Consider the following 20,156-nt stretch of genomic DNA (forward strand, 5'->3'; position numbering starts at 1 on the left):
AGACAAACATTTTACAAGACGAAAATGTTTGTAAGAATTGGGACTTACTGTCAGGCCCCCATTTAGAGCATTCTCCTTGTCCTGGCAAGAAGCCCTTTATATTGCCAATCACATATCCAACAAAGGACTTGTATCCAGAACATCTAAAATAGCCTCAAAACTCAAAAGTAGGGACTTCTCTGGTGGCCCAGTGGTTAAAAAGCCACCTCGCAATGCAGGGGACGCCGTTCAGTCTCTGGTCAGGGAACTAAGATCCCACATCAGGGAGCAACTAAGCTGGGCACCACAATCAGAGTGTGTGCGCTGCAGTGAAAGATCCCGTGTGTTGCAAATAAGACTTGATGCAGCCCAATAAATACTTAGAAAAAAAAAAAAAAAGATAATCTTCCTTATTTAAAAAAAAACCTCAAAAGCAGGAATGGATGGGTATGAGGGATCTTATTAGACTGATGCCAATGTTCTAAAACTGAGTTATAATGATAAACTTATTAAACTCATTGAATTGTGCACTTAAAATGGGTGGATTTTGTGATACATAAAGTATAAAGTGAAAGTGTTAGTCACTCGGTCGTCTCCGACTCTTAGCGACCCCGTAGACTGTAGCTCGCTAGGCTCTTCTGTCCATGGGATTCTCCAGGCAAGAATACTAGAGTGGGTTGCCATTTCCTCCTCCTTGTGATCTTCCCGACCCAGGGATTGAACCCAGATCACCTGCACTGCAGGCAGATTCTTCACTGTCTGAGCCACCAGGAATATCCAATACATAAATTATACCTAAATAGTTGTAAGATCTCAGCAGTAAGAAAACTAAAATGCAGTGTTAAAATGAGCAAAAGAGTTAAACAGACACTTGACCCAAAAAGGCAAAAAACTCATGAAAAGATGTCAAACATCGCTAGCCATTGGCAAAGTTAAAGTTAAACATACTCTCCCCATATGTGAAAGTTGAACTATAAAGAAGGCTGAGCACTGAAGAACTAATGCTTTCAAACTCTGGTGCTAGAGAAGACTCTTGAGAGTCTCTTGGACTGCAAGGAGATCAAACCACTCAATCCTAAAGGAAATCAGCCCTTCCAATGAGTAGTCATTGGAAGGACTGATGCTGAACTGAAGCTCCAATATTCTGGCCACCTAATTCAAAGAGCTGACTCATGGGAACAGACCCTGTTGCTGGGAAAGATTGAAGGCAGAAGGAGAAGAGGGTGGCAGAGGATGAAATGGTTAGACAGCATCACCGACTCAAAGGACATGAATTTGCCCAAACTCTGGGAGATAGTGGAGGACAGAGGAGCCTGATGTGCTACAGTCCTTGAGGTTGCAAAGAGTCGGACACAACTTAGTGACTGAACAACAACAACCCCATGTAACCCACAAATCACATTCCTGAATATTTATCTAGAGAAATGAAAACTTTTGATCACACAAAATCCTATAAGTAAATGTTTGCTGCTGCTGCTAAGTCGCTTCAGTCGTGTCCGACTCTGTGTGACCCCATAGACGGCAGCCCACCAAGCTCTGCCGTCCTTGGGATTCTCCAGGCAAGAACACTGGAGTGGGTTGCCATTTCCTTCTCCAATGCATGAAAGTGAAAAGTGAAAGTGAAGTCACTGAGTCGTGTCCAACTCTCGGCGACCCCATGGACTGCAGCCCACCAGGCTCCTCCGTCCATGGGATTAGTAACGCTATTGATAGTTGCCCCAAACTGATAACAACCTAAAATGTGCTTCAACATACATATGATGGATGCAAAAGAACAAATTATTGGTACCCTCACCAACTTAGATGAATCTCAAAGGCATTATGCTGAATGAAAGAAGTCACTCTCCAGACGAAGAGATTCTTGAAGAGACTAAACTGTACTGGAGAAAAGCTCAGTGGTTGCTGGGGGTTAGAAATGGGGACACATGAGCATAAGGAGTAGCAGGTGGGAACTGTTTTGGGTGATGAGTGTCTCCCATATCCTGATTACATAAATCTGTGTGTGTGTTGGGCTTCCCCCGAAGCTCAGTGGTAAAGAGCCACCTGCCTGCCATGCAGGAGCCGCAGGAAATGCAGGTCCGATTCCTGAATCCACGACTGAAGTGACTCACCGTGCACATGTGTGCACTAGTCGCTCAGTCGGGTCTGATCCTTTGTGACCCCGTGGACTGTAGCTCGCCAGGCTCCTCTGTCCATGGAATTCTCCAGGCAAGAATACTGGGGTGGGTAGTCATTTCCTTCTCAAGGGGATCTTTCCGACTCAGGGATTGAACCCTGGTCTCCTGCATTGCAGGTGGATTCTTTACCATCTGAACCACCAGACGTGAATCTATACATGTGTAAAATTAACAGAATAGTGCATAAAAGTCAGTTTTATTGTATAACTTTTTAAATAGATTTTTTAAAAAAGCTCCTCCTCCATTCCACAAGTATTTCGAGTGCTTACTACATGCCAGGCACTGTGCAAAACATAATATGTGGGGGAAGCCAATCAGAGCATCAGTGAAGGAGACACACTTGACCCAAGCAGGATGAAAAACAGAACGTGACCAGGGCTGGGGAGCGTGGAGGAGACTGCCATTCCTTTCAGGTGGGGAACCACGGAAAAGCTCAGAGGAGGATGCCGGAAGGAGGAATAGGAGCCATGTATTCATTCAACAAACATTTATTGAGCCCCTACTGTGTGCTGAGCTCTGTCCTGTGGGGATATCGCAGTGAACACAAAGGTCTAGGTCCCCGCTTTCACGGAGTTCACACTCTAGTGGGTGAGAGGTGGATGATAAATGCTCTAATGAGAGCCTTGGGTGCCGAGGGGCACTGGAGGAAGGTGGTGGGGTAACACAGCTGTGGGGGAGAATGCTTTGGAATGAAGGGCTGAGGGAGGCCTCTGGGGGAGGTGACCTTGGACAAGTGATGGGGTGGAGCAGAGTCCTGAATGATGCAGCCGTTTGGAGAGCTTTCGAGGCATCCAGAGAAGCAGATATTGGTCGGATGTACAGCAAAGGCAGGGGCGCTAAGCTGGGAAGATACTGAGGCACGTGAGGGACTAAGAGAAGGCCAGTGAACCCCGTGGACAGGTGGAGTGGAGAGAGATGGAGTGAGAGGCAGGCCGGGATGCAGGTAAGATGCCTGGCGGCATCTTGGATGACAATGTTATGCTCATCTTTATCTGCATTGTCTGCTGGGGAAGGAAGATAGGCCAGAATTAAGGTGTCCAAAGACCCTCCTGCTGGGGGTTTCCTGGGGTTCTACCAAGGCCTTCAGAGAGGACAGTCCAGGCCCCTCATCCTTGTCGTGCCCCCTCTCCTGCCTCCCTCCATGGCTGACTGTTGGATGGAGCTGGTGGCTGACAGACTCATTTCTTTAGGGCCTCATCTGCCGTGACCCAGAAGGAAGTGGCACACTGTCCACCTGGCCACTCACAGCATCTCACCCCACATCCTGGGGGCCTCAGACACACGGGGCAGCCTAGGGTCCTTCAGAAGGCGTGTGAGTCTGGAAAAGGGGAGGTAGGAAGAGCCCCACAGTGCCGAGCACACACACAACCACGAACACCCACAGGAACAGCCGGTCCACCACCATGGCCACGTACTTCCAGTCCTCGATGACCTGTGGGCAGACAGAGGGGCCGGTTACAGGGGCCGAGGGAGGGGGGTCCTGTTCTCCCTCTTCCCCCTGAGTCGGGGCCCCACTCTCTGGCCAGGGACCCTGCAGGCCACTTAGTACTTGGAGGGCAAGTTCTGAGTCTGAGGCTGGTCTTTCAACTGGGAACCTGTGTGCCTCTCGGGTCCTCAGTCCACCCCTACACACCCCTATCTCAATCCACCCCTCCTCCACGGCATCATGGAGCCACTGGGAGCTGCGCTGGACACGAAGGTTAGGAGGAAGGGGTTATTGATGCTACATATGCGATTCAAAACCAAAAGATTACACATAAGCGGGGCAGGACCTGAGGATCACAAGGTGCCTGCTCTCTTTTCCACCCCAAGCCCCTTGTCTGAGCTGGCTTCACCCAAAGGAAGACTTGGGGTACACCGAGCTGAGTGGGGGCTGGACAGTGGGGCCTGCAGGACAGCTGGCAGTCCTGTTTAATTTGCTCAATTCCGTTAACAGCAGATTGTCTGCTAGTTCTCTAATCAAGACCCACTCTTCTACATCATCTGGGTTTCTCTCCTCCACCCTCCTGCCCTTCCCCCGGCTCCCCGCCCCCACCACAACGCTCGGTGTGGTTCTTCTCAGACTCAGCTGTGGGATAAAGGATTGGCAGGAACTTGGCTGGCCTCCTGAGGTGCCACTGCAGATGTGCCTGCCTCCCTGGCCTGGGGGAGATGCCCCCAGAGAGACCCAGCCTCCTGGTCTTCCTCCCCCACCTCCCCCAGCCCAGCCTGTCTGGATCCTTCTGAATGCAAACTTGCTCTGGTGGAGAGTGGCTGGATCAGCAAAATTCAGCAGAGGCTCTGGAGCTGGAAATTGGGGCAGCAATGGGCAGGCTGGTGTCAGTGACCCAATTTGTCAGAGCCCTGGTCAGCGGTGGGCATCTACCCTCCAGGACAACCGCTGGTCAACCAGTCCCACACCCCCAGCCAAACACAACCGCAGCAGAAACCTCACACTCTTCACATGGGGCTCCTGGGTTTCTTTTTGACAGCCCTAACTGCCAACGACTGTGTGTGTGTGTGCGTGCCTCTCCCCCTTTTATATTTCTGCACTATTTATAGAGACCCGTTAATCACCAGGGAGGGTGAAAGTGCTGAAGATGAGAAGCAGCCCAGGCTGGCTTAGGGGCAAGCAAGCACGCTCTGGAAGGGAAGAAAGCCTCTTTTCTCCAGCTAGGCACGAGAAAGTCGATCAACAAATAAGGCCACCATGTGTCAGTTCAGGGCAAGGCACTGGGAAGGGCAAGAAATGTTAACAACATCAGAAAAATCTGAGTGTGGAGCTAGGCTCTGCTCCGTGCTAGCTGTGTGACCTTGGGCAAGTCAGTGAGCCTTTCTGGACCTAGTTTCTCTATTGTAAAATGGGAGTCGAAGTAAATGCCACATCACAGGTTCCTGGGAGAGTTAGCGGTAACGTCTGTGAGGTCCTGGCAAAGCGCCTGATGTGTGGTTGGAGCTCCACGGACACAGGCCATTATGTTATGGTAACTGTGGGTCATGCCTGACTCCTTCCCACAAGATGCTTTTAATTAATTGAGTTAGAAACAGGAGGAGGTCTAGAGGAAAGGCTAGAGGGTGGTGAGACCTTTAGAAGAGAGAGCTCAGGGTGGGGGCCCGGCTCAGCCAGGGTTGCAGGAGACTAGCTTCTCACCCTGTGTCTGCACAGGAACTGGCAGGGATCTGGTTAAAAATGTGGCCCTTGGACTGCCTCCCACAGTGGTCCTGGCTCAGTCAGAACAGGTGGCCCCAAAAGCTATATTTTGAAAAGTTGCCCAAGTGGTTCCTAATTAGCCAGCAGGGCCCCAGGCTGCATATGAACATTTGGGAGTCAATGAATTAGGTGATGCTGAGCTACTGAATGGTTCTTAACCAAAGCAAGCGTAATTCAATCTACTTTTTAGAAAGTGAAATCTGATCATTCTATAGAGCTGTGTGATTCTCAAACTGGACTGAGCCTAGGCATCTCCTGGGGATCCAGTGAAAATGCAGCTGCTGAGCCACCAGGTCTGGGATGGCGGTGGGAAGATGGGGCAGGCAGTTGAGATGCAGGCTCTCTAACCAACTCCCAGGCCAGGCTGGTGCGGCTGGTCCAAGGATCACACTCCCAGGACAAGGGTGGAGAAGAGCTTGTGTCCTATATTCTGCTTGTTAGCAAAGCTTTTTCACAGTAATTTTGGAGCTTTTCCACCCTGTTCTTTTCTCTCGGCACTAACTAATGGAATCCCGGAACCATCCCTTGAGAATAAGGCCGGTGAAAAGGAATTGCAGGAAGGTAAGAACGTGGAGATGCCCTCTTTCTCCCCGGGGAAGCTGCATGTTGTCTCATAAAAAAAATCTGTTCAAAGAATCTTATCCGATAAGGTGTTAAGATGCGAACATTCACAAGACTCTGAAACTTGTTCTCCTGCCGGGTTTGGAAAATTGCTAACTTACCATTACGTTCTGTGTTTAGCTGTCATGAAATTGTCCTCTGAAGCATTACTTGTTCAGTGGAATCGATTGAGATGCCTGAGCTCTAGAACTCATTGCTCTGCCCTGTGAAAGTAAGCTTAACCTCTTTTTCGGAAATCTGTAATTGTAGTCACCATAGCAATAATATTTGAATGGATAGTTCTACCCTCCTAAAAGCTAGAAATGTTTGCGTGGCTTCTTCGCAAGCCTGACAAGCATGGGAGCGGAGATCCTGGGTGCCCTGGCCCACCTGTGTCCCTAAAGGCTGCAAAATCATTTTCCAGCCCATGGTCAGCCTCCCACTTCCTGCCTGCTTCTCTCTGCTCTGCCCCTGGGCTTCCTCCCGCACCAAAGCTGCTTGCTCCACAGCCAGCTGGCGTCACCAGGAAGTGCAGGGGAGTTAATGCCCCAGGGCTACTCGAGCAGTGGGGGATGGGAGAGATGGGCAAATGCCCTTTTCCCTCCCAGGGGCTGATTCTGAGGCATGCTCCCACGCTTCTGCAGGGGGTCTCTGATGCCCCAGAGCCCACAGCAGTATCCTGCTCACTGATACCCACACTGGCTCTCCTCCTTTCCCCGTCTCACTTTCTCCACTTCCTTAATGTGCTTCATGGGATCACTTTTCAGAAAAAAAATCTACCTCTGCCTAGGTCCTTATACCGAGCTCTGCTTTGGGGGAACCCAAAACAGACTAAAAAGGATCATTGGTACTTCCTTCCTCTCCCTGGATGCACAAAACTGAACTAAAACTCATTTTACTCTTGGATTTCTTATTCAAGCAAAGAATCTGACAGCCTTTGTCTCCTGAAGCAACTTCAGGAAATGGGAAACAGTAGAGTCCAAACCTCTTCCACTGAGTGGGTGTTGGGGGCTGGGCTAGCAACTTACACTCTGGTCCAGATCGTCACTCTTCATGTGCTGGGCAATGAAGCTGACGCCCTCTAAAGCCTCCTGCACATCCTGCCTGAACCTTCCAGAAGACCTCAGCCGGAGATCTCTGGGGACACCCGCTGAGTCTGAGGCCGCTGGAGACTTGGGAGCTGCCAAGCCAGGGTTCACAAAGTACATGGAGTTCCCATAGAGGTTGGACGAGCTGGTGGGGCCCATGGCCAAGGTGGTGGTGGTGGTGGCCTCAGACTTGGTCAGGCGAGCCTGGCTGGACTGGGGGACCCTAGAGGGGCTGCTGTTGGGGCGCTTCATGAAGAGGAAGGTGGGGAGCTTATGTAGGAAACAGCGCTTGACCCAGGGTGCCATGGTGTGCGTGCTCGGTGAGCGGTGGTGCACGTTGAGCACGCAGACGCTGGTGACGATGGAGAAGGTGACCAGCACCATGGTGAACATGAGGTACTTGCCAATGAGCGGTATGTTGAGGGAGGTGGGCGGCACAATCTTGGAGATGAGCAGCAGGAAGACGGTGAGTGCCAGCAGCACGGAGATGCACAGCGTCATCTTCTCGCCACAGTCGGACGGCAGGTAGAAGACAAGGATGGCCAGGGAGGTGATGAGCACGCAGGGGATGATGAGGTTGATGGTGTAGAAGAGCGGCTTGCGCTTGATGATGAAGTCGTAAGTCACGTCCACATAACTGGGGTCCTGCGGGTTCACTGTCCTTCGACCAGGGAGGGCGACTATGTCCCATTCGCCACTGGGGGTGAAGTCATCCATGCTGGCCGAGGGCATCTTGAGGACCATGTCAATCTCCGTGTGGTCGTACGTCCAGGAGCGGAACTTGAGGGAGCAGTTCTGCTGGTCAAAGGGGAAGTGCTTCACCTCGATCTTGCAGGCGCTCTTGCAGATGGCAGGGGGCAGCCACAGGACGCTGCCATTAGAGCGGACCACCACGTTGGTATAGAGAGACACCTCGTAGGTCCCGTCGGCGCTGGGGGCAGAGGCAAGGCGTGGAGGAGAACATCATGAAGCCCATAGATGGCGTCTGGCTGTTCTTAGAACTGGCCAAAGGGCCCTGTGGGATCATTTCTCACTAGTCACTCTTCCAACCCCCCATGCTCTCAGTGGAAAGGCCTGCTTTAATTGGCAACTGCACAGCAGAGAGAGACTCTGCCATGAAGCAGCCTAAAGGCTTTATGTAGATGAGCTCATTTAAGCCTCATAACGGTCCAACGAAGTAGGTATTATTAATATTATTGTCCCCATTTTACAGATGGGAAAACCAAGGTTCAGAGAAGTCAGCTGCCTTCAAGGTCAGAAAACTAGTAAGCAGTTACCTCTAAGATTTGAAGTCTGGTCTTTCTGTTTTTACACCACCTACTCATGATCATTTCATACTTTTGCTGGTACAACTACGACCTGGGAAGTCTGTTAGCCCCCTCAACCTACCTGAAATATGTATGCATATCAAGTCAGTGCTACACAGTCAAAGCAACTGACAGTCAAAAAGACGGTATGGAGGACAGAAAGAGCCCTGGACTTGGGGTCAGAAGGCTGGCCCTGGTGCCAGCAGTGCCTGAGTCCTAAGATCCTTCCCATCTCTTGGTCTCTGATTCCTCTCTGTAACTGAGGGTGCTGCCTCTGTACCTCTCTAATTCCTCTTGATGCGTGACAGCCGGGAGGTCTGGGTGAAGCCCAGGACTGGAGGACCCCCAGGCTTGGCCCTCACCACCGTGGCCAACCCTTTCACTTACTTGTTGTAAAGCACGATGTCAGGCAGCCAGACACGATTTGCAGGGATCCTCAGGATGTTCACACCCTCATAGCGGGAGCTGTTCCAGGCCAGGCGGTAGTCTGTCCATTCCTGAGCAGACAGGCAAGGCCCCGTCACTTGTAGGTCCCTTGCTGCCAAGGGGCAGCCCTGGAGAAAACGTCTCCTCCGGCTGGGGGAGTACCCTGCAGGGCACTTACCTGTTTCAGCCAGATGTTGGTGGTCATGATCTGTTCTCGCTCATTCTGGGGAGGGAAATGCAGCTATCAGTTCACCAAGTAGGAGGTAAACAGATCCCACTTTATCAAGCAAAAGGCTGTGAGCTTCGGGGCCATGTGACCAACCACTGACCTAACATCTGCAAAAGGCTCAGAGGTATTTCATAACCAGCGTGCCTGAGACAGAGCTCCTTATCTTCACCCAGACCTGGCCTTCCACTGGCATTGCCATCTCAGTGAATGGCACCCCAGTCATACAATTCCACAAGCCAGTAATCCTGGCAGGTGTCCCTGATTGCTGGCTCTCTGATCCATCAGTAAGTCCTGTAGGTCAGTGCCAACCATTTTGGCACCAGGGACTAGTTTTGTGGAAGACAATTTTTCCATGGACTGAGGTGGGGGGTGGGGATGGTTTAGGATGATTCAAGGGCATTACATTTATCATGCCCTTTATTTCTATTTTGTGGCAATCTCAGGATATTCCACCTTGCCTTTAGGGTTAGGATTTGTGCTCCTATGAGAATCTAATGCTCCTGCTGATCTGACCTGAGGCATGGCTCAGGTGGTCATGGGAGTGCTAGGGAACAGCAGTGAATACTGATGAAGCTTCGATCGCTCACTCACCATTCACTTGCTGTGCACCCCAGTTCCTAACAGGCCACAGTGCCAGCCTGGGGGGTTGGGGACCCTACACAAGTTTCAGATTTGCCTTCTTCCGCCCATCTCCTCTGCCACTATCATCTCTTGCTTCATAGACACTGCATCTTTTCTGAATTCAAGGTTTGTGGCAACTCTGTGTGGAGCATCTTAGTGACAGTTTTTCCAACAGCAGTTGCTCACTTTGTGTGTCTATGTCACATTTTGGTAATTTTTGCAACATTTAAAACTTTTTCATTATTATATTTGTTCTGGTGATCTGTGATCTTTGATGTTACTACTACAAAAAAATTACAACTCAGATGATGGTTAGCTTTTTTTTTTTTTAGCAATAAAGCACTTTAAAATTATGTACATTGCATTTTAGACATAATGCTTTTGCACACTTAATACAGCATAGTGTAAACATACCTTTTATATGTACTGGGAAACCAAAAAAATCATGTGACTTAATATTCACTATATTGCGGTGGTCTGAAACCAAACCTGAAGTATCTCCAAGGTAATATGGCAGTTATGCTCTGCAAAGTCAATAGGGACATTCCAGATGTCTTCTCTACCACACCTAGAATGTGGTCCTCATCTGCATGGTCCACAATGACTACTGCAGCTGCAGCCATTATACCCACATTCTAGGCTCTTGAAGGGTAGATGGAAAGAGGAGAGAGAAGATGCATGTCAATTGTCTTTTTCCCCCCAAATGTCTTGTTTTAATTAGAGTATTTAGGCCATTTACATTTAGTGTAGTTACTGATATATTTGGGGTTAAACCTACCATCTACCTGTTTTCTGTTTATTCCCTTTCTCTCTTTTCTTGCCTTATTTTGGATTAACTATTTTATTATCCATTTCTCCCCTTATTAATGTGACTCTTCTTTTAGTAGTTACTCTGGAGACTGCAAGATGCATATACTTAACCTTTTAGCACCTAATATAAATTAGTACCTTTATCACTTCTAGAACAAGGCAAGAACTTCAGAACATTTCATCTACACCCTCCTTACTTTGGGGCTATTGTTATGTATTTAATTCTACATAAAATAAAAACCTTGCATGATATATTTTTTGTTTTATACTGTCAATATCAGTTCAAATTCACCCATATACTTACCCTTTCTGTTATGCTTCATTCTTTCCTACATTTCTGTACTTCCATCTGGGATCATTTTTCCTTATGGTTAAAGAACATCCTTTAGTATTGGGTCTTCTTTTATTAAATTCTCTCTCTCTTTTTGTCTGAAAACGTCTTTATTTAACCTTCATTTTTAATTATTTTTTTTCCTGGTTGCATACATCTAGGTTTGCAGGGTTTTCTTACAGCATTAAAAAATGTCATTTAATTTTTTGGCTTCCATTGCAGCTGTTTTAGTTTTATTGTTTCTTCTGACTTGTTTCTTCCTGACTGCTTTTAAGATTTTCTTCATCTTTGGTGGTCTGGAGTTTGTCTATGATGTACCTCGGTAAGATTTTCTTTGTGTTTATCCCACATAGGGTTCATAGAGCCTCTTGCACCTGTATCTTAATATCTTTAGTCAGTTTTGGAAAATTCTCAGTCAGAATCACTTCAAATATTGCTTCTGTCTTATTTTTATATGCACTCTTTCAGGAACCCTAGACGCACATGTCAGACCTGACGTTTTTATCACATACCATATTATCTTCATTTCCATGGTTTCCTTCCTTTTTCCTATCATTTGTCTAGATATTTTCGATTGCTCTTTCTTGCTGTTTATTTTCTCTTCTGCTATGACCAATCTGCTGTTAAACCCATCCAATACACTTTAAATTCTCTATCACTTTAAGTTTCTTACACATATTAATGCATGGTATTTTCTTTTTAAGAAAATTTATTTTGTTTATTTTTAGTAGTGATAAAATACATATAACATAAATTTTATCATCATAATGCAAGTTATTTTAAAGTCTATGTCTGATGACTTCAATATCTGAATCATCTGGGTGTATTTCCCTTCTTTTATCTTTTTTCTTTTCTTTTTTCATCTTGTCTTATTGCTTTCTTGGTAGGTTTTCATCTGACTCTATCTGCCTCCAGGGAGGACCAACTTTGGCTTTATGGCAGGCAGTCAGAGGAAGGGCAAATCATTTTCATCATCTGTGACTGAGCTGGCTCGAAGCATGTTTTAATTTTTGTGAGGGCTGGTCTGTTCTTGACTCATTTTGATTCTTAGGGATGGTCTTTTCAATGTTTTCACCAAGGCCCCATCTCCCTGGTGGGGCTCCAGTTCCAATTTGTGTCATCTCAGCCCTGCAAGAGTGGCAATGATTCAGCTAGGCTTCCCAACCTCTTAGCCACCACTTTGGATTCAGCTCCCTAGCCCCTTGGCCCAATGTTTACCAATCATCAAATGAGGGGGAAAGCACCAGAAACTGTCAGGGCCACCTCCTGGGTCCTGGTCCCTCAAATCCTAGACCTAGAAGTTCTCCAAGACCTTCAAACTAACTGTCGGGAAGAGAGGCATTTTTGTCTGGCTTTCCTAAATATTCTTGTGAGAAAGTTAATCTGCAACAAGCAACTCTGCCATTAATGGAAGCTAAAAACCTTCATCTGCCTTAAAAAAATTTTTTTTAAGTGGAGGTACAATTTACATACTGTGAAAGGCATAGATCTTAAGAAGTACAGTTTGATCAGTTTTAACAATGCATTATCCAGGTAGCCCATCTCCTTTCAAGGTATAGAACAATGCTGTCACTCAGAAAGGCCTCTTGTTCTTTAGTCCCTTGTCTCAGTCCTCTCTGCTTCCCCAGCAACTGCCTTCCCAAAGACAGCCCCAGCATTCCCAGAGTGCAATCTCTGAAGGCCTGCTGGCCTTCGCATGGCACAAACTCCCTGTTTGCGCCCTAGGAACTTGCATCTTTAAACTGGTTATGCCCTAATCCTCCCTTCTGGGAAAACCAAACCCTGAAATAGAGTAGGGAAAGTAAGCCCCCAAACCTCACATCTGTTCCATACACAGCTTTCAGGATTATGACAGCTCACAGGTGTGGGGGCTGGAGGCTGTGTGCCCTCCTCTTTCTGGTAACTTCTGTTACCCCACAGAGCAGATCTGGGAGGGGCAGCCTGACCCTGGAAGGGTGGCGAGAGCTGCCTGCCTGTCCTTCCTCACTAGGGCAGCAGCTGGGCTCACCCCATTAAGCAAAAAGCCCTTGGCTGGACAATAACACTCAGACACCAGCCTGGGAGCGGCCTGGCCGGAAGCGCTTATTCCTTCCAGTTGGCCTGCGGAGAGAAGAGGGGCAGAGAGCACAGGCTTTTCACCCCTCCCCCATTCTGGAGCTGTGCTTCCTCCCAGGGGAGGAAGCCAGCCAGTAATTTGGCCAAAGCCTTCGCAGGTCTATACGTTGGAGGGGCTGGCTTTGTGGGGGCCGACTGGGCTAGGGAGAGAGGCTGGGGATAAGAAGGCTGTCGCTGGACCAGAGGAGGTTCAGCCATCTTGGCTGGCTCCTTCCCCTTGCCTGGACACAGTACCCCACACACTCCCCATGTGAGTGCTCCTCTCAGAGCCGCTTTCAGAGGCAGGGTTCCAAACCTGTGCGTGGGGATGTGGAAAGGGCCACAGGGAACATTAACAATGAGCCACGGTTTTCTCAGGCACCCCCAAGTCAGAGACAGCAGAGGGGAGAGAGGGAGCTCCTTGGACCTCAGCCTTCCTCAGCACCCCTACCCAGGTCCCACATCTACACATGACCACCCTACTTGTGGACTCTATAATCCATTCTTCATTTCCATACCCACAGTGACTACCTTCATTTATCCAGACCCTCACCCAGTTGGCTAGACCAAGGCAGCAGCTGACTCTGGCCCTGTCCCTACACCTGGGTCTCTGTAGCCATCAGTTTCTGTACCCTGATTCCTATTTCCCCCTGAATAGGTAGGGGATATGTGAGGTCATCTGTTCCACAGACCGGGGAGATGATAGGGTAGAAGGAGATGTTTATGGCCAGTTGGAGGCCCATCTGTCTGTGGCCAGTCTGTTGGCCACCTACTCAGTGGTCATTCCACCCTTACAACGTCTTTGTTAATAAAACTATGACTTTGTTAGATATTGCATACTCATGAACTTCATGGGCCCTTCTCCAGCCTCCTAGCCACGCCCTTTATTTATATATTTAGCCGTGCCAGGTCTCAGTTGTAAGTCTTCATTGCAACATGCGAGATCTTTAGTTGCAGCATGCAGGATCTAGTTCTCTGACCTGGGATGGAACTCAGGCCCCCTGCACTGGGAGCATGGAGTCTTAGCCACTGGACCACCAGGCAAGTCTCACCACATGTTATTTAAATCTTAGCTAACCATGGTAATGCCATTCCTCCAGCCAACAATCAGCGAAAGCTTAGGCATGAGCTGTAGCCCTGGCCACTGGGATGCCCAGAGGTGGGGAGGTCTCTGGGAAAGTCTTCCTCATACTCAAAAAGGTATCCAAAAAAAGACTTGCCATTTCCTGCCACAGACACTGTCGTGAAGATTTTATGTTTGGAACCATGGCCGCCATATCATGACCATGATGGGTGTTGGGGGGGCAGGAAACAAGAGAATGACAAAGTCCTGACATCACTGCCAACAACCTAGAATCCTGACATCACTGAATTACTGCATTAACCAACACTGAAGCAACTGGCCTGCTCTCCTGTTATGTGATATAACAGATGTCCTTATTGTTTTAGCCACTCATAGTCGGATGCTTTGTTGATCATCCAGCTATGCTTGAAGCCAAAGCATTGTAATTGGTACTGGGGTCATGGATGTACAGGTGGCTCCAAAGTGTGGAACAAGAGTGCACAATGTGGGCAAGACCTCTCCAGCAAAGAAAAGAGCAAGCGCAAAGACACAGACAGCAGTTTGGGAAAGAAAAATAATAACTTAGAGGCCGAGTCAGGGCTCTCAAAGTTTAGGCAAATTCCTTAATTTTCACATATGGAAAAAGATCAGATGAATAACCTTGGGGCACATCTGTCCCCGGTACCTACCACGCTGATGAGCTGGGCCAGGGAGAGATGCAGCATGATGGAGATGAGCTGGGAGGAGCTGGTGGCAGGGCGGATCAAGTTGTTGTAGCGGGTTTTGTTCAGAAGGTCGTCCATGAGCTTCTCTTCTGCATTGGCCACACGACAGTCCCCTGGGAAAGCACACAGTCAGATCTGCAGGATCCGCACCCAACTGATGGCAAGGAAAGGGGAAGCTGCAAAGGCTAGGGAACACAGGTGCCCTCAGGGCCGGTCGGAGCAGCTAAGATGCTGGCAGGCCTGCCTCTCCTTGGGGTCTTCCAATTATATCTGTCCGAGACAGAGCTCAGCTCTCTCCCCTCTTGCCCTACATCTTCTTTCTGTCCCCCTCTGACAGTGAATGGCACCGGGACATCTATTTCTGACCCCTCTCTTGGTTCATCCAAGTGGCCACCCAGTTCTGTCTCCTCTACTTTCCAAGTCACTCAGTCCGTCCTCCTCTCTCCATCCCTCCAGCCCTGATCCTGGCTCACCACCCTGCCCCTGGGCTCTTCCAGGGAGACCTCTTTGCTGGTCTTCCCACCCTAACTCTGCCCCTGCTGCCATGTCCCATGAGTGCCAGAGTGGTCTTCCTACAGCTACTGGATCAGAACCCATCCCTGCCCATAACCTCTCAGAGCTGCAGGCAGAGTTCACATCTCCATGGTTCAGCTTGGCATCCAGAGCCCTTTGCTCCTGGCACCAGCATTACTTCCTCAACCTGATCTTTTCTTGCCTCTCCACCTCTATGCCTGGGTGCTCTATATTTCAGCCATATATACTGTTTTCCTTTCCCCATGTGACCTTCACTGTCTCACTTCTAAGTCTTCCAGTGCACTCTTCTGCCAGAATAGCCACCAGCCGTCAAATATCTGAGTGTCTTTCTTATGCCAGGCACTGCGTTATGTGCTGGGTATAACAGCCAGCAAAGACCCAGAAATGGTTCCTGCCCTCAGAGAGCCTCCCGTGTAGTGGAGGAGAGACATTACTCAAATGTGAATTTGTGTTCAGAGCTGGGGAGATGGTGATGCTTTCATTAAAACAGAAAAGGCCTGGGCCAGGGGGCAAGTTTCCTAGGCTCAGACTCTGCCCTACAGAAAGCAAAGTGCCTTTGAGACACCAAATGAAGGGGTCCAACTGGCAGTTGGCTCCTGGTCTGGAGCTTAAAGGAGGGTTCTGGGCTCAGAACCATATTTGAGACCCAGCAAAGGCAGCCTCCTGCAAGGAGTCTGACCTGGTCGTGAGCCCCACTGAGCGCTCACAGCCCCACAGCTGCCCTTTCTCACACCCCAGATCTCTTGCCACGTGGCATCTGGGCCTTTGTCCCGTCTCTCTCACACGTCTGGGAGTGAAGGTGAGGTTCAGGAACTCCGTCATGTTCACTCTGGTGACTTCAGTTAAGGGTAGGTGGGGGAAGGGCCTTGGAAAGAAGGAGCCTCCAAGGAAGGTCAAGGACACCTGAGCAGGAGATCCAGGGATAAGGGAAGAGATGAGGGTGTACAGAGGAAACAGTGGGGCAGCAAGAAAGAGGGGGAAAGGATGAGGGAATAAGGAAGGCTGGGGAGGTGGGGGTGGGTCTGCTAGCTCAGCAGGCCCCGCACTGGGATTACATCTCTGGATGTGGCCAGAGGACCCCCAGTGTGAACTGCCCGACAGAGCAAGTCTGAGGTGGACTCCTGGGTAGGAGCTGGGCTGGATGCAAGGCCACAGAGGGCAGCTACCACCCTGCCTGCTCCACGCACTTTCCAACTCGTTGCCTATCTAGAGCAGATGCAATATTCAGTGCCTGTGAAAGATGCTCCCAGCGCACCTGCTGCCCACTATCCCTCCCCCAAACTGCCCCAGGCTGCCCAGAGGGTCCTGTGGATGCCTGGCCTACATTCTGAGCTCTGCCTCCCATACCCTGGACCCCCTCCCAGAGGCCAGCTGCTGGAAGCCAGTCTGTAGCCCCCCGAGTTGACACACCATTTCAGCAGGGTATGACTTGCCCAAGTCCATCTGGCATGTCGGGGACAGCTCACGTCAGAATCTGTAGTTCCTGGCCCCCAACCCTGAAGGGCTGGATTCCACGTCTCTGCAGCCCCAGGAGGCTGGTTTACCTGGGTATCTAAGAGGCCAGGGCTGCTCTGCAGGCTGTGGGAGCCCATGTTCCAGCTCTGAGCCCCCTGGGAGGTTCAGGTTGCTAACCTTTGGGGCTGTCCTGACTCTCAGGCATTCATTTGGCCCCCAGGGACCCCTTCCCATTTTGAGGACCAGCTGTGGGCTCCAGAGAAAGCAGTTCCAAAAACTTTAGACCACTTATCCCACTCTCTATTTCTTATCTGGGGAAACTGAGACCAAAGAGGGGGAGGAACTTACTCAAGGAGCCCCAGCAAATCAGAGGCAGAGCCAAGTCTAGGAAGCTCTTTAGGGGAGAGCCCCCCTCCCACCCCAATCCCCACCCCCTGGGTCCTCTATCACACCCTTAAGGAGCCTGTCCCTGCAGAGGCCATGGAGGGGTCCAGAGCCAAGTGTGTACTCACGCCTGTGCCTGCATTTGTACTTGTATGCTTGCACGGTGCAGGGTGGGGTGGGGCCAGCGAAGGTGGGAGGGGTTCACATAATACATGTTTAGGCTTTTCAATCTGCTGCTTTATGCCTGTGAGTCCTTCCAGGTTTAAAAGACAAGGAACAGGCCTCTCACTCCCAGATGACAGGGGTGGCCCAGAAGAGGTGAAAGCTTCACAGACACAGTCGGGGGTCACCTTGGAGCCCTGGGGCTGGTAGAGATACACAAAGAGGCCACCACTAGGGGTCAGTCATGACCCAGTGATTCTGAGAAGGAGTGGGCCCGACCTGCCTCTGTCCAGGGCCTTGTCTTGCTAGGCCTTCTCTGCAGGCATTAACAGTCTGAGAGGAGAGACAGTCTGCGAGGAAGCCATGGCTGGCATTCTAAACTGGGTGAGTGTGTGTACAGTTTGAAAAAGCAGAGCTTATCATAAAAGCTGTATTGGAAAAACGGAAAGGCAATAGCTACTGGTTTGTAATACGAGCCCCACAGCTATTGGGGCTTCCCTGGTGGTTCAGACGGTCAGATGGTAAAGAATCTGCCTGCAGTGCAGGAGACCCAGGTTCCGTCCCTGGGTGAGGAAGATCCCCTGGAGAAGGGGATGGCTACCCACTCCAGTATTCTTGCCTGGAGAACCCCATGCATGGACAGAGGATCCTAGCAGTCTACAGTCCATGGGTCGCTAACACTTTCTTCTTTTCACAAACCACAGAAAGTGAAGGGTCACTTTTATGGAATCTTGGCAAGTGGGCATCTGAAAGGCAGAATGATTTTCAGTTGAGGATGTTTGTCCTTAACAGAGGAAGGGAACAAGAGATTTGCATTTATTAAAAGGAAGCTATGGATGTTTTCCCCCCCAAAGTTGAGGGTTTTAGCTTTTACAAAGAGCTCATGATATATTACCAGTAGCTTCTCCAATCATGTGTAAGAATCACCAGGTTGTTTGTATAAATGCAGATTCCTGGGCTCCACTTCCAGAAATTCTGACCCTGTGAGCCTAGGATGGGGCCCAGGGATGTGTACTGGGTGTTTCTGATGCAGGTGGCCCTAGGACCATATTTGAGAAACACTGCAACTGAGGCACGAGTCCGGGCATATCATACCCATAGAACAGACAGGGAAACGGAGGCCCAGAGAGGGTCAGTGAGCAAGTGGCGACAGAGCCAGGACACACACATGGAGTGCAGACAGCATCTCTGGGGAGAGCTCCACTTCCCAAAAGGACACTTGCATGTCCCCCCATCCTCTTCCAACACCCCCTGGTATGTCTCTGTCCAAGAAAGATACAGCCCTGGTCCTCTGGGCTGACTAGAGCCGAAGGACAAGCTTGGGCTGGAGGGTAGGAACTGAGAGTCCTTGGAATACAGATGGGGAGACTGAGGCCCAGAGCAGGCAATCCTCACCATACCTGACTCTGCTTGGGAACGGCTAACTGAGTTTCCCTTCGAGGTAGAGTCTGCAGGTTCCTGAGTGGCAGACCCCACTTCACCAGCCCTGCGCTCAGCCAAGCTGGCTGTCCTGACGGCCAACTCCTAGGGGGTGGGTGACCAGAGGCAGAGGTGCCAACGAAGTGTGTTTCCTAGGAGATCCCCCCCAAACACACCTGGACTGGCAAGTTGAATCCCACCTCCACCTCCCCACCCCCAAGCTAAATTTCGCTGTCTCTACAACAGCGCTGCGATTGAGCGCACCTTCCCGTCCGCTCAGCCCCGCTAGCCAGCCCAAAGGCGGTCGATTCGGAGGGTGGCCCTGGCGGCCACGCAGAGGACACGCGGTCCCCACCCCAAACCTCGCAAACCCATTCATCCTGCCCCTCCCCTGCTGCTGGAGAGTGGGCTTAGCCCCGCCCACGCCCCCACTCGTCGAGGACAATCTCGCGCCACTCCCCCGGGTGCTAAGCACCCCCCCTTCGCTCCCACCTATAGCCAGTTCAGCCCGGCTCTGCCAGACTCAGACGCCCCTCCCTCCTTCCCCAGAAAGAACTCACCTCGCCCGCAAAGGGCAACCAGGGAGAAAAGGAACAGAGGGAGAGCGCTTCTCATGACGGGAAGGGGTTGGAGAGGTAGCCGAAGCGAGCTCAGCGGTCAGACCGCCCGGGCACCGGCAGCCTCGAGCAGGCTAGTGAGAGCGGGTGCCCACGGCCTCGGAGGTATGAAGTGGCAGTGCGGAGGGCACTAGGACCCCGCGGAGAGCCCAGCTGAACCCCGCTGGGGGCAGCAGCTGTGAGCTACGCCCACTGGGGAATGGGCGGGGCCAGCACCAATGGGGCGCCAGTGGCTCTTCTGAGCCAACCGCCTAGGGTCGTCACCCCCCCCCCCCTGCCCCCCCCGGGCTGACCTTGGTACTTCCAGACCTACTCAGGCCTCCCACTTTCCCTAAAGGGAGGCTGGCAGAACAGCGCCTGCACCCTTTGTGCAACTGGGGAGACTGAGGCGGACCCTGGCTCTTGCTCTCTTACCTTTCCGAAAAGTGCTTGTACTCTAGCCGGCAGTACTCTAGGATTTGCCCTGTCAGGACTCAGGAGGTCTTACAGAAAAAGATCTCCAGTCTGTGCCCACGGGATCTGCTGAAAGCAAGGAGCGCTGCAAGAAGTGGGGAATAAGCCTGGTGGTGTGGGGCACAGCTATCTGCAGACATTGGGGAAAGGATGCCTAGGGCAAGTGTGTGGATTTGGGGAGGGTTAAATGGTTCAGGGTCCCCTTACATACTAATAGACTGAGTGGGGAAAGGACAGGATGGGGCCAGTGGACTGACTGTGTCCTCTCACTTGAGCCTTACAACCTGTGCTGACCGCAGACAGCTCTGGTGCTTCAAGGGAGCAAGCACCCCCTCCTCCAGCCAAGTGATCCTCGCTAAGAGTTGGAATCAGTATCATTCCTTTGAGAGTTGGGGGACCTTACAGGACAAGCATCAACACCAGGGCAGCCTTACTTTTGGACCTGGCCAGAAGTGGCGCCTCAATCCAGGATCCTACAGGGCCTTTGGAGTA

General features: G+C 50.5%; 1 protein-coding gene across 1 annotated transcript; it reads right to left on the reverse strand.

The window, feature by feature from the left end:
• On the reverse strand, positions 3,317 to 19,318 carry CHRNB4 (cholinergic receptor nicotinic beta 4 subunit). The gene is made up of 6 exons (XM_013973091.2): positions 19,155 to 19,318; positions 14,605 to 14,753; positions 8,946 to 8,990; positions 8,729 to 8,838; positions 6,975 to 7,965; positions 3,317 to 3,588 (listed from the first exon to the last, which is right to left on the reverse strand). Exons 1-6 carry the CDS (start codon positions 19,207 to 19,209, stop codon positions 3,448 to 3,450), a joined length of 1,491 nt encoding a protein of 496 aa, XP_013828545.1. The 5' UTR covers positions 19,210 to 19,318; the 3' UTR covers positions 3,317 to 3,447.

This window comes from Capra hircus, chromosome 21 (assembly GCF_001704415.2).
Source record: "Capra hircus breed San Clemente chromosome 21, ASM170441v1, whole genome shotgun sequence".
In the NCBI taxonomy this organism is placed as follows: domain Eukaryota; kingdom Metazoa; phylum Chordata; class Mammalia; order Artiodactyla; family Bovidae; genus Capra; species Capra hircus.

Bases quoted from the DNA above. Each gene is read 5' to 3' on its own strand.
- CHRNB4 (XM_013973091.2), bottom strand. From the start codon at position 19,209: ATGAGAAGCGCTCTCCCTCTGTTCCTTTTCTCCCTGGTTGCCCTTTGC. The intron at 8,991-14,604 runs GTAGGTACCGGG...TTCCCTCCCCAG, and splicing joins TGGCCCAGCTCATCAGCGTG to AATGAGCGAGAACAGATCAT. The intron at 8,839-8,945 runs GTAAGTGCCCTG...CTGTCTGCTCAG, and splicing joins CCAACATCTGGCTGAAACAG to GAATGGACAGACTACCGCCT.